Genomic DNA, 15,125 nt, shown 5'->3' with positions numbered 1-15,125 from the left:
CCCAGAATCTAATGGATTCAGGTTCCATTTCCTACTGGGTGGAAAACAAAAGCAGGCCATTTCCTCTGGTTTGCAGAGACCACATCATCCTCTAACTAATGACCCCGCACCCTCCCCAGTCCAGGAGGACAATGGGCCCAGCCTCCCCGCCCAGACAGAGATGAGGCCAGCAGTTGAGCCGGGTGCCGCCCGTTCCTCTGCGGCTAGTCCCGCAGTCTTTCCAGGTGTCCACACCACTCCACCATGCTGGGCACCCAACGACTTCCAGCAAGTCAAACTGTGGCCCGTTGCTCCTGGTTCGTGGGCGCGAAATAGGGCTGAGAGTGGTGGCCCTCTGAAAAGGTGGAGGTGTGGGGATCACCCCTCCCCATCACCAGCTGCTCGGACCAAGCTAACGGGAGAGGAAACTTTCTGCTGGGTACAGCTCCTCTGCCAGCCGTTTTGCTGAAAACTGCAGCCTTGCCACCAACTCACCCCAAACCACATTTTTCACCTTGGAACTCAGCAGATGGAATCTGAGCTGAGCTCCTGTCTTGTAACCAAGTCATCCAAACTCCTTCCCTCCTTCTTTATCCCTTCCCTGCTTCCCTCCAGTTACTCTTGAAAGAACTTCTCTCCCTCAGTTCCCTGCCCCCTCCACCCCACCCCCCCAAGTTTAAGCTTTTAGTCATTAGACCAGGCACACATAATCAGCAATAAAGACAGGAAACTTCCTCATAGGAAGGTTTCATTTCTCACCCACACCAGGAGTCATCATTTCCTCACTTAAAAAAAAATTAAACTATATATATCCCATAGCGGACAGTCTGCATTTTCGGCTGTTAAAACTCACTTAGCCAAAGGAAAAAGGAGTAACCCCTTTCTTTTTTCCTGCTCTTTCTTTATCTGAAGAAAATCAAGGCACTTATTAAAATATTTAAAAACTCATTAAAACATCTGCTTTGCTTGCGTGTTGTTAACCTTTTCAATATCCAAACATTTATAAACTCACACTCGTGTTTGGATGGCACTCACACTCAGAAACACACACAAACATAGATATCGAGCATATATCCGGTACGTATACATATTAGAAATTCACACTTTAGTCCTGTACACACTTTCACACCCTCTCATAAAATATCACACATCATTTGCACAGACATATATCCACCAAGATAAATACTAGAATTTCTGTCTCTATTTTGCTTGGAGAGAACTGAATTCTTGAAATCTCTCATCAGTAAAAATTGTAAGGAAAACACGCTTAATCCTTCTACACTTCCTCTTAATCACTGATCTTTCATTTCCAGGTTTGGGAACCCTTCCATTTCTGAAATACAAACACGCTCCCAATAGAAATGAGCTAGACTTTTTTCTGAAGAGCTACACCATCCAGGGCTTGGGAGGTCTCTGTCGCATTCCAAAAGGAACAGCATAAGTGCTCTCTATCGTGTTTCAGAGGAGTCCAGCCCAGCCAAAAGGGGGCTGAACTCAAGGGCAAACGCCTTTAGGCCAATCTCCACATACAGAAGGGAAGCTGACCCTGTTGAATTTTTAGCTACTGAGCCTGTTTGGCAAGTTGACAAGCGACTGACTTCTTTCTCTATTTTGTGAAAGCCTTTCACCTGGGGCAAATTCACTTCCCAAAGAGAAGTAGGCAAACCCAGGCCTGGACGGTTCAGAGCGGGTTTTCTCCTACATCTGGGAAGGAAACGTAAGGGATGGGCCAGGTCAGGTCAGATAAAGAGGCCCACGGATGAAAGGATTCAAGTGACACCTCTAGACATAATTTGAAATCAAGGGGATGCTAAGTTCTAAAGTCACAAAGGTTTGATTTTTCCCCCATAATGACTACTTAGGTGTTTTAATTTGACATATAAAAGGTCAGATTATTTCTGACCTTCCTATCTTCTCTTTTTTGTTTGTATTTCTCACATGCCCTTGTTTGCTGGTGAGCTACGCACCATCTGATGCTGCCTAGGGGTAACCTGGCCCGGGATCAGGTAAAGGGATTCAGGACCCATCCACTTACAATTCTAAGGCCAGTTTCAGAAAGAACTCACCCTCCCATAGAACCCAATTTAAGACGAAGCACTGGTTCCTTCGTAATATATGATATTTGGGAAGTAGTTATTAAGAAGGAGTAACAGATCTTCTTTAAAAATCTGGTCTGCCTCCTAAGGAAATTCAGCTGGAGTTGTTTTAAAGAAACACTGGATGGCCAGGACTTGAAAATAATCAATTACAATGGCTTACTTCGCCATGGCCAGAGACACCAGGTGACACCAGGCAACAGGCTGTGGGCTGTCCCACAGTAGAAGAATCAGATCACTCATTTTAGCTGAACTGAAAGTAAAAGTCCTTGGCAAAAACAGGAAACTTAGGCTGGCTGGATAGGGGACTGGAGAGTCAGGTGATGTCAAAGGTGGGTCTGGGGTAAGGGAACCAGATTACTAGGAGGGGAGGGGGGCTGACATTAGCAAGAAGAGGGGATGCAGCACCTGGACTCTCAACTCCCTGTGACCTTCCTGTGTCTCAGCTTCCTAAACTGTAATTCATTGAGAGGATTGAATTAAGTGTGTAGTTTTCAAAGTTATTTTTAGAAGTGTTTGTGTTTTCCTTGATCAGAACTCTATCCAGAACTCCAATGGGCAAAGCAGCTAAAAGTGGAGCTCTTCTTGGGTGTGGGGACGGAGGGTGACCAGAATCAGTGCAGTATCCCCGCCATGAAGTCCCTCCCCTCCTCTCTGATGGGGCTTCTCTGTAAGAACATCAGGACTTCCTGGAAGTGAGTTTGAAACCCACTAAATCTCAGTTCCCTTGTTACTTTAAAATGCCATAGAAAAGAGAAAGAGTAGAAGGATTAGAAGACATCAATTTCATACATGTACCTGAGGGCACTTGGTGGAGAAAAGCAGTCTCATTTCCCCCCAAAATAATACGCTTTATTTACTTTATAATTTATCCTTTGTTCACAACACAATCCCATCCTGTTCCTATTTCCACAGCATTGTTTTTATTTAATTATTGGTAGCAAGGAAAAGAAGAAGCTCTTTCTATGATTTCAAAAGAGAAGTCTTGCCACTTAACTAATAAGAAGCCTTGCTATTCAAGTATGGTCTCCCCACTGGCAAGCTGTGTGACCTTGGGTAAGTTAGTAAACAACTCTGAGCCTTTGTCTTCTCATCTATAAACGGAGGGGAGTAGTTCTAAAGGTCAGCTGCAGTTCTAAAGTTCAAAGCCTGTATAATGAGGAGGGGGCAAAAATCCTGTAACCCATAGATGAACCCGAAATTTAAAAGATTCTCTACCTTCCTAGACAATAAGATATTTATGCAAGGTGTTAATTTCTGTTTCATTTGCTTAGTAAGCCTGAAACAAAACTCCAGGGTTCTTCAGATGAAAGTATCTGTCCTGCATTATGGAGAGTTCAAATGTCTCTTTCAATCACATTAGCTCTACCGACGTGGGTTTCTTTTCTTAACTGAGGCTGTGGCTGTATATTTATAAATATTAGGGATACACAGTTCTGTGTGTGAGCATCTCAACAACAGTGATGCATGAAAAGAAAGACAGAAAAAAAGAGTTTCTTCCAATCTCTCACTCAAATCATCTAAGTCCTGTGCTCAGGGTTTGAACCAAATTTTGCTCACTAACCTTGGATAAGCTGCTTTTAAAGAGTGATTTCTGTGGGCTGAGGCTGGATTTTGTTTTATTCAAAGCGACTTCAGCCTGTCACAAGACAGTCTCATAAAATCTGTATCTTGGCTTAAGCTGGGAAGAAATGAGCCAATCCATCAGCCCAGGAATGCGGCTGTTTGACCACTTCCTAAGGCAACTGGGAAGGGATGCAATCTATTCAATTTATGGGGCTGGGTGGCAGTGAGCGATCCACTCCTGAAGGCGCAGCAAATGCAAATCCCTATGAACTTCTGCAATGATAAGGTTCAAAATCTGAATAAAAGAAGCGTCCGGGAGGGTAGGATGGAGGGAATCAGAGAGGGGGACAGGAAGCCAGCAGATGAGCATGGAAAAAGAAGTGAGGAATGAGGCAAACTTCCTCTTCTGAAACACCTCCGATGAATTCACCAAGGAGAGAACTGGAAGTTGGGTCTGGAAATAGGGCCTTTGGGAAGTCTCTTCCCCTCAGTCTGGATGCGAAAAATGAACCTTCATTTAATCGTTAAAATGTAGTTTGAGGCGATTACCTTCCCTGACCTCAAATCATGCCACCTGTGGTAACCTCGTTATTTGTCATCTTATATCATAAGCAAACACAATTCCAATAGGGCAGCCAATATAATATCATTAGTTTATATTTATGTCCACTCTTTCCCAGCCCTCATTGCAAATGCAATTTTGATGCCAATCATGAGAGATCTGGGATTACAATTCCTGACCCTTTCAACAGACATTTGGGGAAGGAAATAGAAGAAGAATAATTTTAGGGCCTCTCCAAAAGGTAATATAATTTTTTTCATTTATTTTGATTAACTAAAGGCTTCTGTTGAAACTTTCATGGCTCCCCATTGGTTAGTAAATGAAATCCAACCCCCCTGGCCCAGCAATTTGGGCCTTGCATTTGGCACAAGCTACTATATCCAACCTGATTTGCAATTATTTGCCTCCACACCGTCTTATCTGCAGTTTCTGAGTATTCCCCAGACAAGAAGTGTTCCCTTCTCTGCTCCCAGTTCCCCTTCCCCTGGTATGCCTTTCCCAGCTCTAAATCGTCTATCCTCTCAATCCAGGCTCCCACGGCACCTCTGCCCTCCCTGATCTCCCCACACCACGAGTGACCTTTCCCAACCTCTGAGGTTGAAGCTCTTCAGCATCTTCTAAGGTGTGAGAGAGCCTTATCCATGCTGCTGGACCACCTGTTCATCTTTGGCAAACCACACAGCATCAAATCCAGAGTCTTTCCCAAAAGTCAGACTCAGTGAGGCTTGATGAATTAATAACTGACTGGCGTAACACCAAAAGTATCCGTAGGTATCACAAATTCTAAGAAAGCCTCGTCACAAATTGTTCTGCTTATCCAGCTACTCCCCTTCCTTCCCGACCCACAGCTCCTAGTAAATGCAAATGTTTTTTAATTGGTGAACCGAGAGTTTAGAGGACTTGTCTGGGATAATACCTAGTCACAGGGTAGAGCTAGTGTGAACTATATCTCATAGGACACAATAACCTCAGATAATAATGATGAAGTTCAAAAGAGATTACATTTTAATTCTAATGATGGTAAAATTAATTTATCTGAGGGTTTTCTTGCCCCCTCACTCCATCCCCTACCCTCCCAAAGGCAAGCTCTAGATATTTGTTTTCAGTAGTGCCAAGAAGATTCAAACTACTGCTTCCTCACTAGACTCTTGCTGGGTGTCAGTTTAGTTCTCTACCCATCCCTCCCCGGCTCCCTTCCCCTCCCTGGCCCCCAATATGCCTTTTAGGCACATCTGTTTTATTTTTCCCCTTTATCAAAACAATTATTATCGCCGCTTGGTCCAGTAATTTGCAATTCCCTTTATCTTCTTCGCTGAAAGATTGGCCAGAACCCGGATCCCTGGCTATCACGGGATCTCGAGAGGCGGTGAGCAGGGTATCACTGGCTGTGTGCATTCAGCTGGCCAGCAGCCCTACCCACTGCACGCCTTCCTTTTGTTATTCCCAGCCTCCTCCCTTTTCTTTCTGGATTAGATCATGACTCCTTTATGAAGACCCAGAGGGAAATGGGATTATCAAGAATCTTGCTGGGTAAAAGCTATTTTGTCTTTATGATGACTTTTTTGAGTTCAGCTGGTGAGGGGCCTTAATGCCAGAGTAGAAGTTATTACACATTCAGGGAGCCCCTTCCACGCAGCACTCCCTGCTGAGCACCTTTTCAGGGATGAAGAATGGAAGAGGAGGGAAGGGAAAGAGAGAGATTTAAAAAATCAGTAGAGGTGAGAACACTGAAAGTAGAAAACCCAGGTGAGAAAAAAAAAATGCAAAGAACAGACATAAATCTAAGATGAGAACCCAGCAGAGAACATCCGTCTCTGAAGAACAGTGTGCCGAGAGATCATCTGACGCTTATAAAACCAGACAAAGGTTTAGTGGGGTAAGAGCTGAGAATGCGTAAATTATCTATTTATTTAAAAAAAAAACTCATAAAAGTAACATCCACTTACCACATGGGTGTTAGTGTCCTTTCTATCTTTCTATGATCACCAGATACTGCTAACCCCACTGAAGCTGTTTTGAAGATTAAATGACTTCTGCACAGACAGCTTAACATGTACTAAACAGTACTCTATGTAATCTGACATAGCCCAACAGCCCTAGAAATCAGCTATTATTATCAAATACATTTTACAGATGAAGACACTGAAGTACAGAGAGATTAAGGATTCTGGATCACCGAGCTGTCAAGTGGCTGAGCTGGATTTTAATCCAGGTGGTCTGGCTCTGATGCTTCAGAAGCTGGGAAGTCCGATGAAGGTCTCCCCAAAACATTTCAGTGACAAACTTATTTAGTGGCATTTAGGGCAAGAAAAATGTTCTGCCTGTTTGAAAACTCCTTTTCTCCCCCGTGCCAGGAATCTGTGTGTGAACAATGAGAGATGTGTCTGAGGCTGGGGTGTGAGTGAGCTGCAAGCACTTAACAGTTTCCACTCCCTGCACCTCAGGCGCTTGTCATCCTGGCCCTCTTTCCTGGGTCCTGGAAACCAGGGTGTGTGTCTGGGGGGAGGGTGTGGTAGGGGTGTGACTAGATGGCTCAAGTCTGAAACTATGTGTCACAACATCAGAGGGTTTTTTCCTCCGCAGCTGCCATTTCTCTCCTGTCTCCTCAACCCCATTCTTCCCCATCCTAAATGCCACGTTGGTATTGTTCTACTTGAGAGGAGCAGCGTTTTCAAAGATGGGGGATTTATTTTTACCGCACAGCTGGTCTGCCAAAGGTCACATAATTTGGCAATGTTCCCAGTGGTTAAAAATTAATTTCTCCTTATTAATACAACCAAGGTCCCCTAGGATCAGAGCTCAGCCTTATCTAAACTTGACAGCTTCCTAAACCTTTAGAAGATGCTTTCTCCTGGAGGGCCAGCCATGCTACAAGGCCACTGTGTCCTGGAATCCAACCCCACTGAATCCTGTTAGGTAATGAGACCATTAAGCCTTCAGCCATTTCTCATCGAAGCAGATAAAGCTTTGGAAAAGGCTGTAGGCTCTCTAGGACAAACTTCCGCAATACCACGAATGGGTTAATTATAAAAAAAAAAAAGTGAATGCCTTACCTGGAAGGAACCATACAAAGACTAACTTCCAGGGATCAAACACAAATCTGACACTCAAAGAGGGTGCCTCACAGCTTATCCAGTGGCAAATGATGGTCACATGATAAAATACCTCAAATATGTTAATGATACTACAAACTACTGCCCAGATGTCACTTTTCAAGTCTTTTCTCATCAGTGCAAGAAATTAAAAAGATATTATGCTTCTGCTCCTAAAGTCTTCCCAAACTGGACTTTGGGGAATATATTCTGAAAACTCTTTACCGATGAACCTGGCTCTGAATTGTGTCAACGCAGAACTGTCTCACACTTGGGTCACCCAAAGTCAGCTCCTTCAATAAGCAGTTGAGTCAAATGAAAAACACCAGACAGGGTCCTCAGGACCATCCAGTCTATGGTGTCTCTCCCCACTGATCCCCGGGGGCCTCTCCCCAGCTGTTATTTGCTTTCATGCCTCATTGCATATGAACTGGCATTTCGACCCCTAGACTCGACTACACTGTGAAGATAGGAACTGACCTTTGGGGTGCAGAATATGAACTATACATTCAACAGCAGGAGATGAGAACCATTTAGTAGACAGCAGGAGTCCTGTCTGGATAGCCTGGGGTTCTCAGTCACTGCAGCCTTCCAACATTTCATTTTGCCAGTTGGGTGCTCTGTGGCTTAATCTGAGGGCTCCACGGCATGACATGAAAAGTCCAGACCTGCGGTGCTGCCTGGGCATACACAATTCTACCAGGCACAACTTGGACAAGAAGGAGCTTGCCCTGGAGCCCTCATGGGGAGCTCTTCTCTTTCCACTGTTTTGCACTGTGTGCTCTGTTGGCAACTGGCGCTAGCTTCACTACCTCCAGTGGCTGCTTATGGGATAAAGTTGACCGCGTACCTACTGAATGCGGGCACGGGACCAGTCCCCAGAGCCTAGAGCAGGCTGCCTGTGCCGAATCCAGGAGTTTATAGATCTGCTGGCAAATTTTTATGCCTGCCCACAGCCATCCCGCCATTCGTGGAGACAGGCTAAAAAGGGAACCCTCTTCAAACTCCTATCCGGAGCCTAGACTGCCGTTGCTTCTCTTTCAGCATTTGTTTGAACCAGACCTGTCTCCCACAGCTAATTTACACCTCTTATCTGATCATCCAGTCCAGACGGAAGGTTGAATTGACTGCGTTTGCCAGTGTCCGTGGCAATGGTGTTAAACTCAAGCACAGATCAAAGCTCTCCAGGCAAGGGGCGGGCGGGGGGGCGGGTAAGGGAGGGGCGGTTTTTGGTTACAGGGTCCGGGCTCTTTTGGCCCCAAGCAGTGTGTCCCGGAGGTGCGGAAACGTTAGGGCTGGGAGTTGCCACTATCTGAAGAAACCCATTGTCAGGGCCTGATGATTTCCTGAGCAAAAGCCCGTCCCCCCGCTGACCACGAGATTAAGTCCAGCAAGGGGGAGTTTCGCGGCCAGGCTCTGACCGGGGAATGGCTAGCGCCAGGGGGCTCTCCTCTCCGTCTGAAACCGAAAGGAAGGGAGGTGGTGGGAGGGAGGCGAGTGGTGAGCACACGCCAGTAAACCAGAGCGCCGATCTCCTCCCATTCCAGAGAAATTCAACCGGAGCCGCAGAAGCGGTGACACGGTTGAGCCAGATCCCCTAAGCTTGGCCCGGAAAGCTGATTCCCACCCCCATACCGCAGAGGTTCCCGGAGGGGCGAGCGGTTCATGCCACCCCACCACCCCCGCCAGCCCCTGGACATTAGCTTTGTGGATGCCCCCCCATCCAGCCGCCGGGGACCTGGTGGGAAAAACGGAGGTGCGCTAGCCCGAGGCGAAGGCTGGAGGCAGCCGTTTAATCACAGCTCGCCCCGCCTCCATTAACTTCTGTTGATATTAAAGAGAAATCAATCAGTGAAAATGAAGCACTGGCCGTGAATATTTCTTTTTCCCTAGCGGAAAAGCAAAGAGCGAGATGGTGGGGGAGGGGAGGCAGAACTCGCCGGCGACTGCAGAGGTTTCTCCCAGGCGGAGAACCGCAGCGGCGACTTAACTTTCTGGCAATGGGCAGCGTTAAGGAAATGCCGCAAGCTTCTCCCTGGAGGTGTCCTTAGTCAGGAGGGGGAGGGGACAAGGCTGCAGGAGCTGGAGGCGGCCCACTTAGCCCAGGCTTGAGCTTCGGTTTTGCTTTCGCTGGGAATATTTTTGCCTAATAGAATGTTTATGGATCGCTCGACTCTGTTTCTGCTGCGTAGCCCAAACAAATCGATGCGGCGTTAGAGACAGCGCGGGGTAGGGGGGAGGCTGGGGGGCCACCACGTCCCCACCACGTGGAATGCCCGCGCGCCGCGTGCGCTTCACCTGTTCGCGCGCACCCGCGGGCGCCCGGCGCGCAGCGCTACTAGAGGCCGCGCAAGTTGCTCTCATTCCCGCGGCTCAAGCTGCCTCCTTTGCGCCTCCAACCTCCGCTCCGAATCCCACCCAGTCTTCCCGCCACCCAGCTCGTCCAGCGCTCGGGCCCCCAGCCCCTCAAAGCCGGCTCTCTGGGGGCAGCAGGGGTAATGCAGCGCAAAGTGGAGTGCGCGAGGCAGGAGGGGGTGCTCCGGGCAGGGCCCTCCGAGCGGTCCCAAGTCCCCGAGCCCCCGAGCCGGGGCGGGAGGGAGACAGGCGGGCGGCGGCGCTGCGAGCTGGCAAGGCGGTCGGTGTGGCAAGGACGGGGGAGCCTGGTGCGCGACGCCCACTGGGCCTCCCAGCCGCCCGCCAGTGCAAGAGGCTGCCCGCCTTGGCCACGAGGTTATTTGCTCACTTGCTCCCCGGCACGGCCCCCTCCCGGCCGGCGCGCACCGGGTGAGTCAGAGGTCTAGCTGGGCCTCGCCCTTTGCCACCCGCTGCCGGCTCCCCCGGTGCCAGTCCGCTGCTCCGACGAAAAGCCGGAACGGCCCGCGGCTTGCGATCGCCTTTTCGGGTGAGAATACCCACCCCGGGCGGGTCTCAGCTCCGCGTCCCATCAGGAGGTCCCACCCTGGGTCCGAGGCTGCCTGAGGCCTCACAGAGGGCGACCAGCCCTGTGCTCCGCGCCTCTGGGCTTCTCTAGAAGTGACGCAGCGCGGCCCGGGGCTGCGGTGGGAGGGGGCTCTGCAGAGAGCGCGGAAGGCAGGTGGCAGAGCGGGAGTGGGTTTGAGCGGACGTCGCACACACACGTACACACTCCGCGCAGTGCTCGGGGACAGATGTCAGAACATCTGGGGTAGGAGATGGCCCCCGAGGCTTTACTACCCCTCCCGCCCCTCAGAGCACACGGAACCTGAAGTTGTGTGTGTGTGTGCGCGCGCGCGCCCGCGCTCGCGCGCCGGGGCCTACCAGAGTCCGTGCCTGAATACATAATGTACCGTGGGCATCCTCACCGCGCGCGCGCGCGCGGGCACACACACGCACACACACACATATATACACACAGCGAATCACACAAACATACATAATTTATGCAGCTTTCAGGTCTGTGGGAGGTAATTTAATTTCGCTTCAAGCTGGGAACTTAGAATTAAGGCAACAGGGAATGGGGAGCCACAGGAAATCTCCCCAAGTGGGACCTGCACCCATCTCTTTGATACGATTTTCAACTGCTTTGAAGACCAGTTATGGCCGAGAAGACGCAGCAAACGTGTGGATTTGGATAACAAGGGCATTCGCGAATCTTTCTCCCCCTCAAATAATCACCCAAGCTTCGAGTGGGGTGCGTGCCAGTGCTGGGGAGTGAGAATCAGAGTCCCGGGCCCCCACAGCGGGCTCCCACTAGCCCGCTGTGATGGGGGAGGGCCCGGGAGGCTGCAAGGGGTTAGTGCTATCGCTGCAGTGGCAGACTTCGAAGTGCCTGCGGGTAAGGGCACTTCAGGAAGGCTTTTTCTCCTCTCTTTCTTTTCCCCATTTCCTCCCGGCATGGTTTCCCCACTCTCAATCACCTGTAGCAGCTTTTAAGAGTTTTGTCAGACTGCGACACTGTTGTCAGAGGGGAGAGAGGCTCACCCGGGAGAGTGGTATGCGGAAGCAAGAACATGCCCCACTGGATTCCCTGGAACCAGCCCTTCTCCGAGAGTGTGCCCCTAGCTCACAAGTACTGGCCCCACACTGTTCTGGGCCTTGCAGTACTTATCTCTGCAGTCTGTCCACGCACCCTTTTTGGCAGTGGTTGAGAACAAATTCCACTCAAAAGTTTCTGACCACTTCACAAGAATGAGAGACCTTTGAGGGCAACATACTTTGTGTTATCTAATAATAATTTTTAAAAGAACACATGATTTTCTTCCCCAGAAAATACAGCAGGAAAGAGAGCTGAATGACCAAACGCCTCGGTTGCCAGAAGCGCCCAGCCCCAAGCCCCGAGCTCAGCCACAAGACCACTTGCTCCATCAGCCTCAGCCCAGTGATCCTGAGACCCATCCACACGTTCTGCAAACAAGCTACAGCACTGGAAAACCCAAACTAGACTCTTGCAGTTCCCAAGCCCTTCAGTTAACATTGCTCAATGTGGCTAAGGGGAGGGAACGCAAATGATTTATATTTCACTGGCTAGGTTGAAGAAACTCAAGGGAGATGTGTTCTGCTTCAAGACAGGGGGAAAAAATTCCCCAAAACTGTAATGCAAAAGCTTTGTAGTATTTTTAAACCTTTGATTCAGTCCATATGTGACATCTGAACACCGCCAAATTCTGTCTATGTTTCAAAACACACACACACACTCACACACTCCTAGCAGGAGAGAAAAGTTGGGTTTTAGCGGCGGTGGTGGTGTAGGGAGGGCCGGCTGGGATCTCTCTCTAAATTATTCAGTATTGAGAGATCTTCCTTCTTTGCCATTGCGTGTGGCCCCCTGCATTAGCAGTTGCTTTTAAAGGTAAAGGCATATTGAAATGAATAGAAAAAACAAAAAACAACAACTTTCAGGGGCTTACCTGGTTGGCCTCTCACTTCATGTCCTGAAAAGTAGAGAGCTAAGAAAATCCAGGTGAGAGGAAACATATCCATTTTGGAGAAGGAAGCTTTCTCCAGAGCTGTTTTTGTAGATTTCTTGTTTAATTACAAGTCTTTGTATTTTTCTCTCTCTTATGTTCTTCCTTACAGTGTCCTCTGCAAAGGTTTCTACTGGTCAGTGTTTCCCTCCTGGGTCCTGGCGGCCCGTCTTCACCTTTATCCTTGCTGGATCCCCACCTCACCAGGAGGAGGGTAGCTCTTCAAATCAGCAAAGAGGGAGCAAGCCGGGAAGAGAGGACGGGTTTCCTCTCTTAAAAACAAAACGCATCTATGCCCTCTCCAGTTCCTCAAAGTATCATTTCCTTTATCCTACAACATCACGAGTATTTTCCGTAAGCCAAGCGTAAAAAAAAAAGGAAAATATAATAAAAATAAAAGCCAAGACTTGCCTTGGGCATCACACGGCCCCCAGGCAGCTGTGTGATCTCAGAGGCGTAAACTGACACACATCCCCCGGCACTCGGGACCGACACGCTGGTGGAGGCACAGACCACCCGACGGCCCGAGCGGGAGGCGGCCGCCCAGCTCTTGCCCTCACCGGGTTCCTCTAGCGGGAGCCTCCCCCAAAGGCTACACCCGCTTGGCCAGCCTCAAGAGGGGAGTCTGAGGAAGGAAGCTGCTGCGGCGGCGGCGGCTGCTGCGGCGGCGGCTGCTGCTGCTGCGGCGGCAGCGGCGCCGGCTGGGATCGCCTGGGAGCGAGCGAGCCCCTCTCCGAGTTCGCTCGCGCCCGCCCTCACCTCCACCTCGCCTAGCGCCTTGCCGAGTGTCTGCGCGTCTGAGGATGTGCTGGGGGCGGGCTGCGGGCTGCTGCCTCGCTCGCGTTCTCTGCTTCCCCTCCGTCTCCCCCCTGCCTTTTCAGGCCGAGCAGCGGGTGGATGTCAGAGCCGCGGCAGAGCTATCCGATTACGCGCCGGCTCAGGGCCCGCCCCTTCTGTGTTCCTGATTAAAGAGGCAGCCGCGGAGACGCGCGGCGAAGAGCAGAGCGCGGCGGCACCCGGCTCGGGCGGGGCGGCGGCGGTTTCCCCGTCGGCCGCGGCCGGATCAAAGTTAAGGCAGCTCCCACCCGGCCACCACTCTCCCACCAGGCCACCACTCTCCCACCCTGGGCACCTCCGCGCCTGGCTGCGCCGGGCCGCCCGTGCGTAATGCCCTGGAGAAGGAGAGCCCCCGGGCACCTCCAGGGCGCGCTGCCTTTGGCCGCCTGGCCCCCGCCCGAGGAAGACTCCGCGGGAAACGGAGGAAATTCTTGTTCTCCCCCGATTCCCCGACTCCCGTGCCACACACGTAGAACCCAACACCATGCCACGCGCAATGGCGTTACAAGAGGAGTTGGGTGGCGTACGGTGTTTGGAGTAGGGAGCCAGGCGGCAGCTCAGCCATGCGTTCGCACAGGCAGCAGTGCGTGGCGGCGACACACACGGTCAGCCCCGGCTGAATAAAACCCCAAACACTCCCTGCGTTTACTACTCGGATCCTTTGTTGTGTCCCAAACATACTCCTCTCCTCTGGGTGAGGATGTAGTTTCCCCTGCGCTCCTAACTTGTAACTATCAGAAGAAGAGGAAAGACATTCTTCAAAGAAATTTTTCAGGTAAACAAATTGGATTCCCCCAACTCTCCAAAAAAAGTCCAGGTACATGAAGGTTTCTCGAAATGCTACTGTAACTACTTCTATTCACACTTCCCCACGGAGATGTGGACACAACGCCGAGAGAAGGAAAACAGCATTATGCCAACTATTTTTAAATGGAGGCGTGAAGCCTGTTTAGAGGGAGCCTCGAGCTAACAGTTGGGAAGACACTTGTATCTTTGTTTCTAGGGATGGCTTTGTGGATTCAAACCGTCTCGCTTCACTAGGCACCTATTACTACATTATCATACAGACTCTTAACAGGAACAGTCTAAATAACACTTTGCGGATACCTTTTCTGCCACTCTGCAGATTAAGAAAAATAAAGTTTCGGTGACAAGAAACACACACGCATCTGACTCTCCCATTTATTTCTTTGCTTGTGCTTGTGGATTCTTCTGGGTGGTTTTCCTCCTTATCTGGACTTGCCATTAGCTTTGTTTATCACTTTTAGTGTTTGAAAAATCTGTAACTCCCACTTAACTGTTATTTACACTGAGATAACCAAAACAAAATTGAATCAGAAGCCATTTGCAAATAGTTGAGCCAAGCCGTGCAAGGATTTTACAGTGCTGTGTACATCCACTGGCTGCATATCACACTGTTAATCTTAGATGCCTGGTTTTAAAGGGCATTTAACCGAGGCCTGGTGAGTTTTTCCAGTGAGCATGTTCCCTGGCAGGCCTAAAGACTACCTCTCACTCCTTTCATTTTCTCTCTCTCTCTCCTGTCCTTCTTTCCCCCCTTCCTTCCTGGCCTTGAGAGCACATCCGTATTATTAAAAACTCCAAGTTTACTTTTTTTCCTGTTTAAATGTCAGTTGTAAAGAAAGACCACTGCTCCCTAATATTTAATGGAGTAAAGAGGCAGTCTGGATTTTGAAACTTACATGGTGATCTCGGCTTCTATCATCGCCAAGGTACTAACTTAAGGACAAATAACATTATCTACAGTGACACAGGTTTCATAAAGAGAGTCATTTAGGATCACCTCCCCACCACCAACCCATCTAGCAAGTGCCGAACATGGAAGAATTCTGTTTCTGAGAACATTATAGTCAGAGTTCAGGTGAAGGGGAGACAAAGAAAAAGTAAACTGAAGCCCATTGGGAAACCATAAGAAGGAAACTCTGGACTTCTGCCCTCAGGTTCTCAGGGTTGGAGGTGCCTATCAGGATGCTTCGAGGGTCTTTGGTCTGGTAGGGAGAAGGGTCAGTCTCAGTGTTCCGTTCCTGGA

The 15,125-nt window shown here is 49.6% G+C and overlaps 1 protein-coding gene across 3 annotated transcripts in view; it reads right to left on the bottom strand.

The window, feature by feature from the left end:
* NRP2 (neuropilin 2) overlaps nucleotides 1-13,304 on the bottom strand; it is a 115,451-nt gene extending 102,147 nt beyond the window's left edge. For all 3 annotated transcript variants that reach the window (XM_079924499.1, XM_079924500.1, XM_079924501.1), the window contains exon 1: nucleotides 12,182-13,304. In XM_079924499.1, the coding sequence (XP_079780625.1) occupies nucleotides 12,182-12,254 (73 nt within the window). In that variant the 5' untranslated portion in view covers nucleotides 12,255-13,304. The remainder of the gene's footprint in view (nucleotides 1-12,181) is intronic.
* Between the last annotated feature and the right edge of the window lie 1,821 nt (nucleotides 13,305-15,125).

Source organism: Stenella coeruleoalba (genome assembly GCF_951394435.1).
Source record: "Stenella coeruleoalba genome assembly, chromosome: 6".
Classification (NCBI taxonomy): Eukaryota; Metazoa; Chordata; class Mammalia; order Artiodactyla; family Delphinidae; genus Stenella; species Stenella coeruleoalba.
This window is presented reverse-complemented; position numbering and strand designations above follow the sequence as displayed.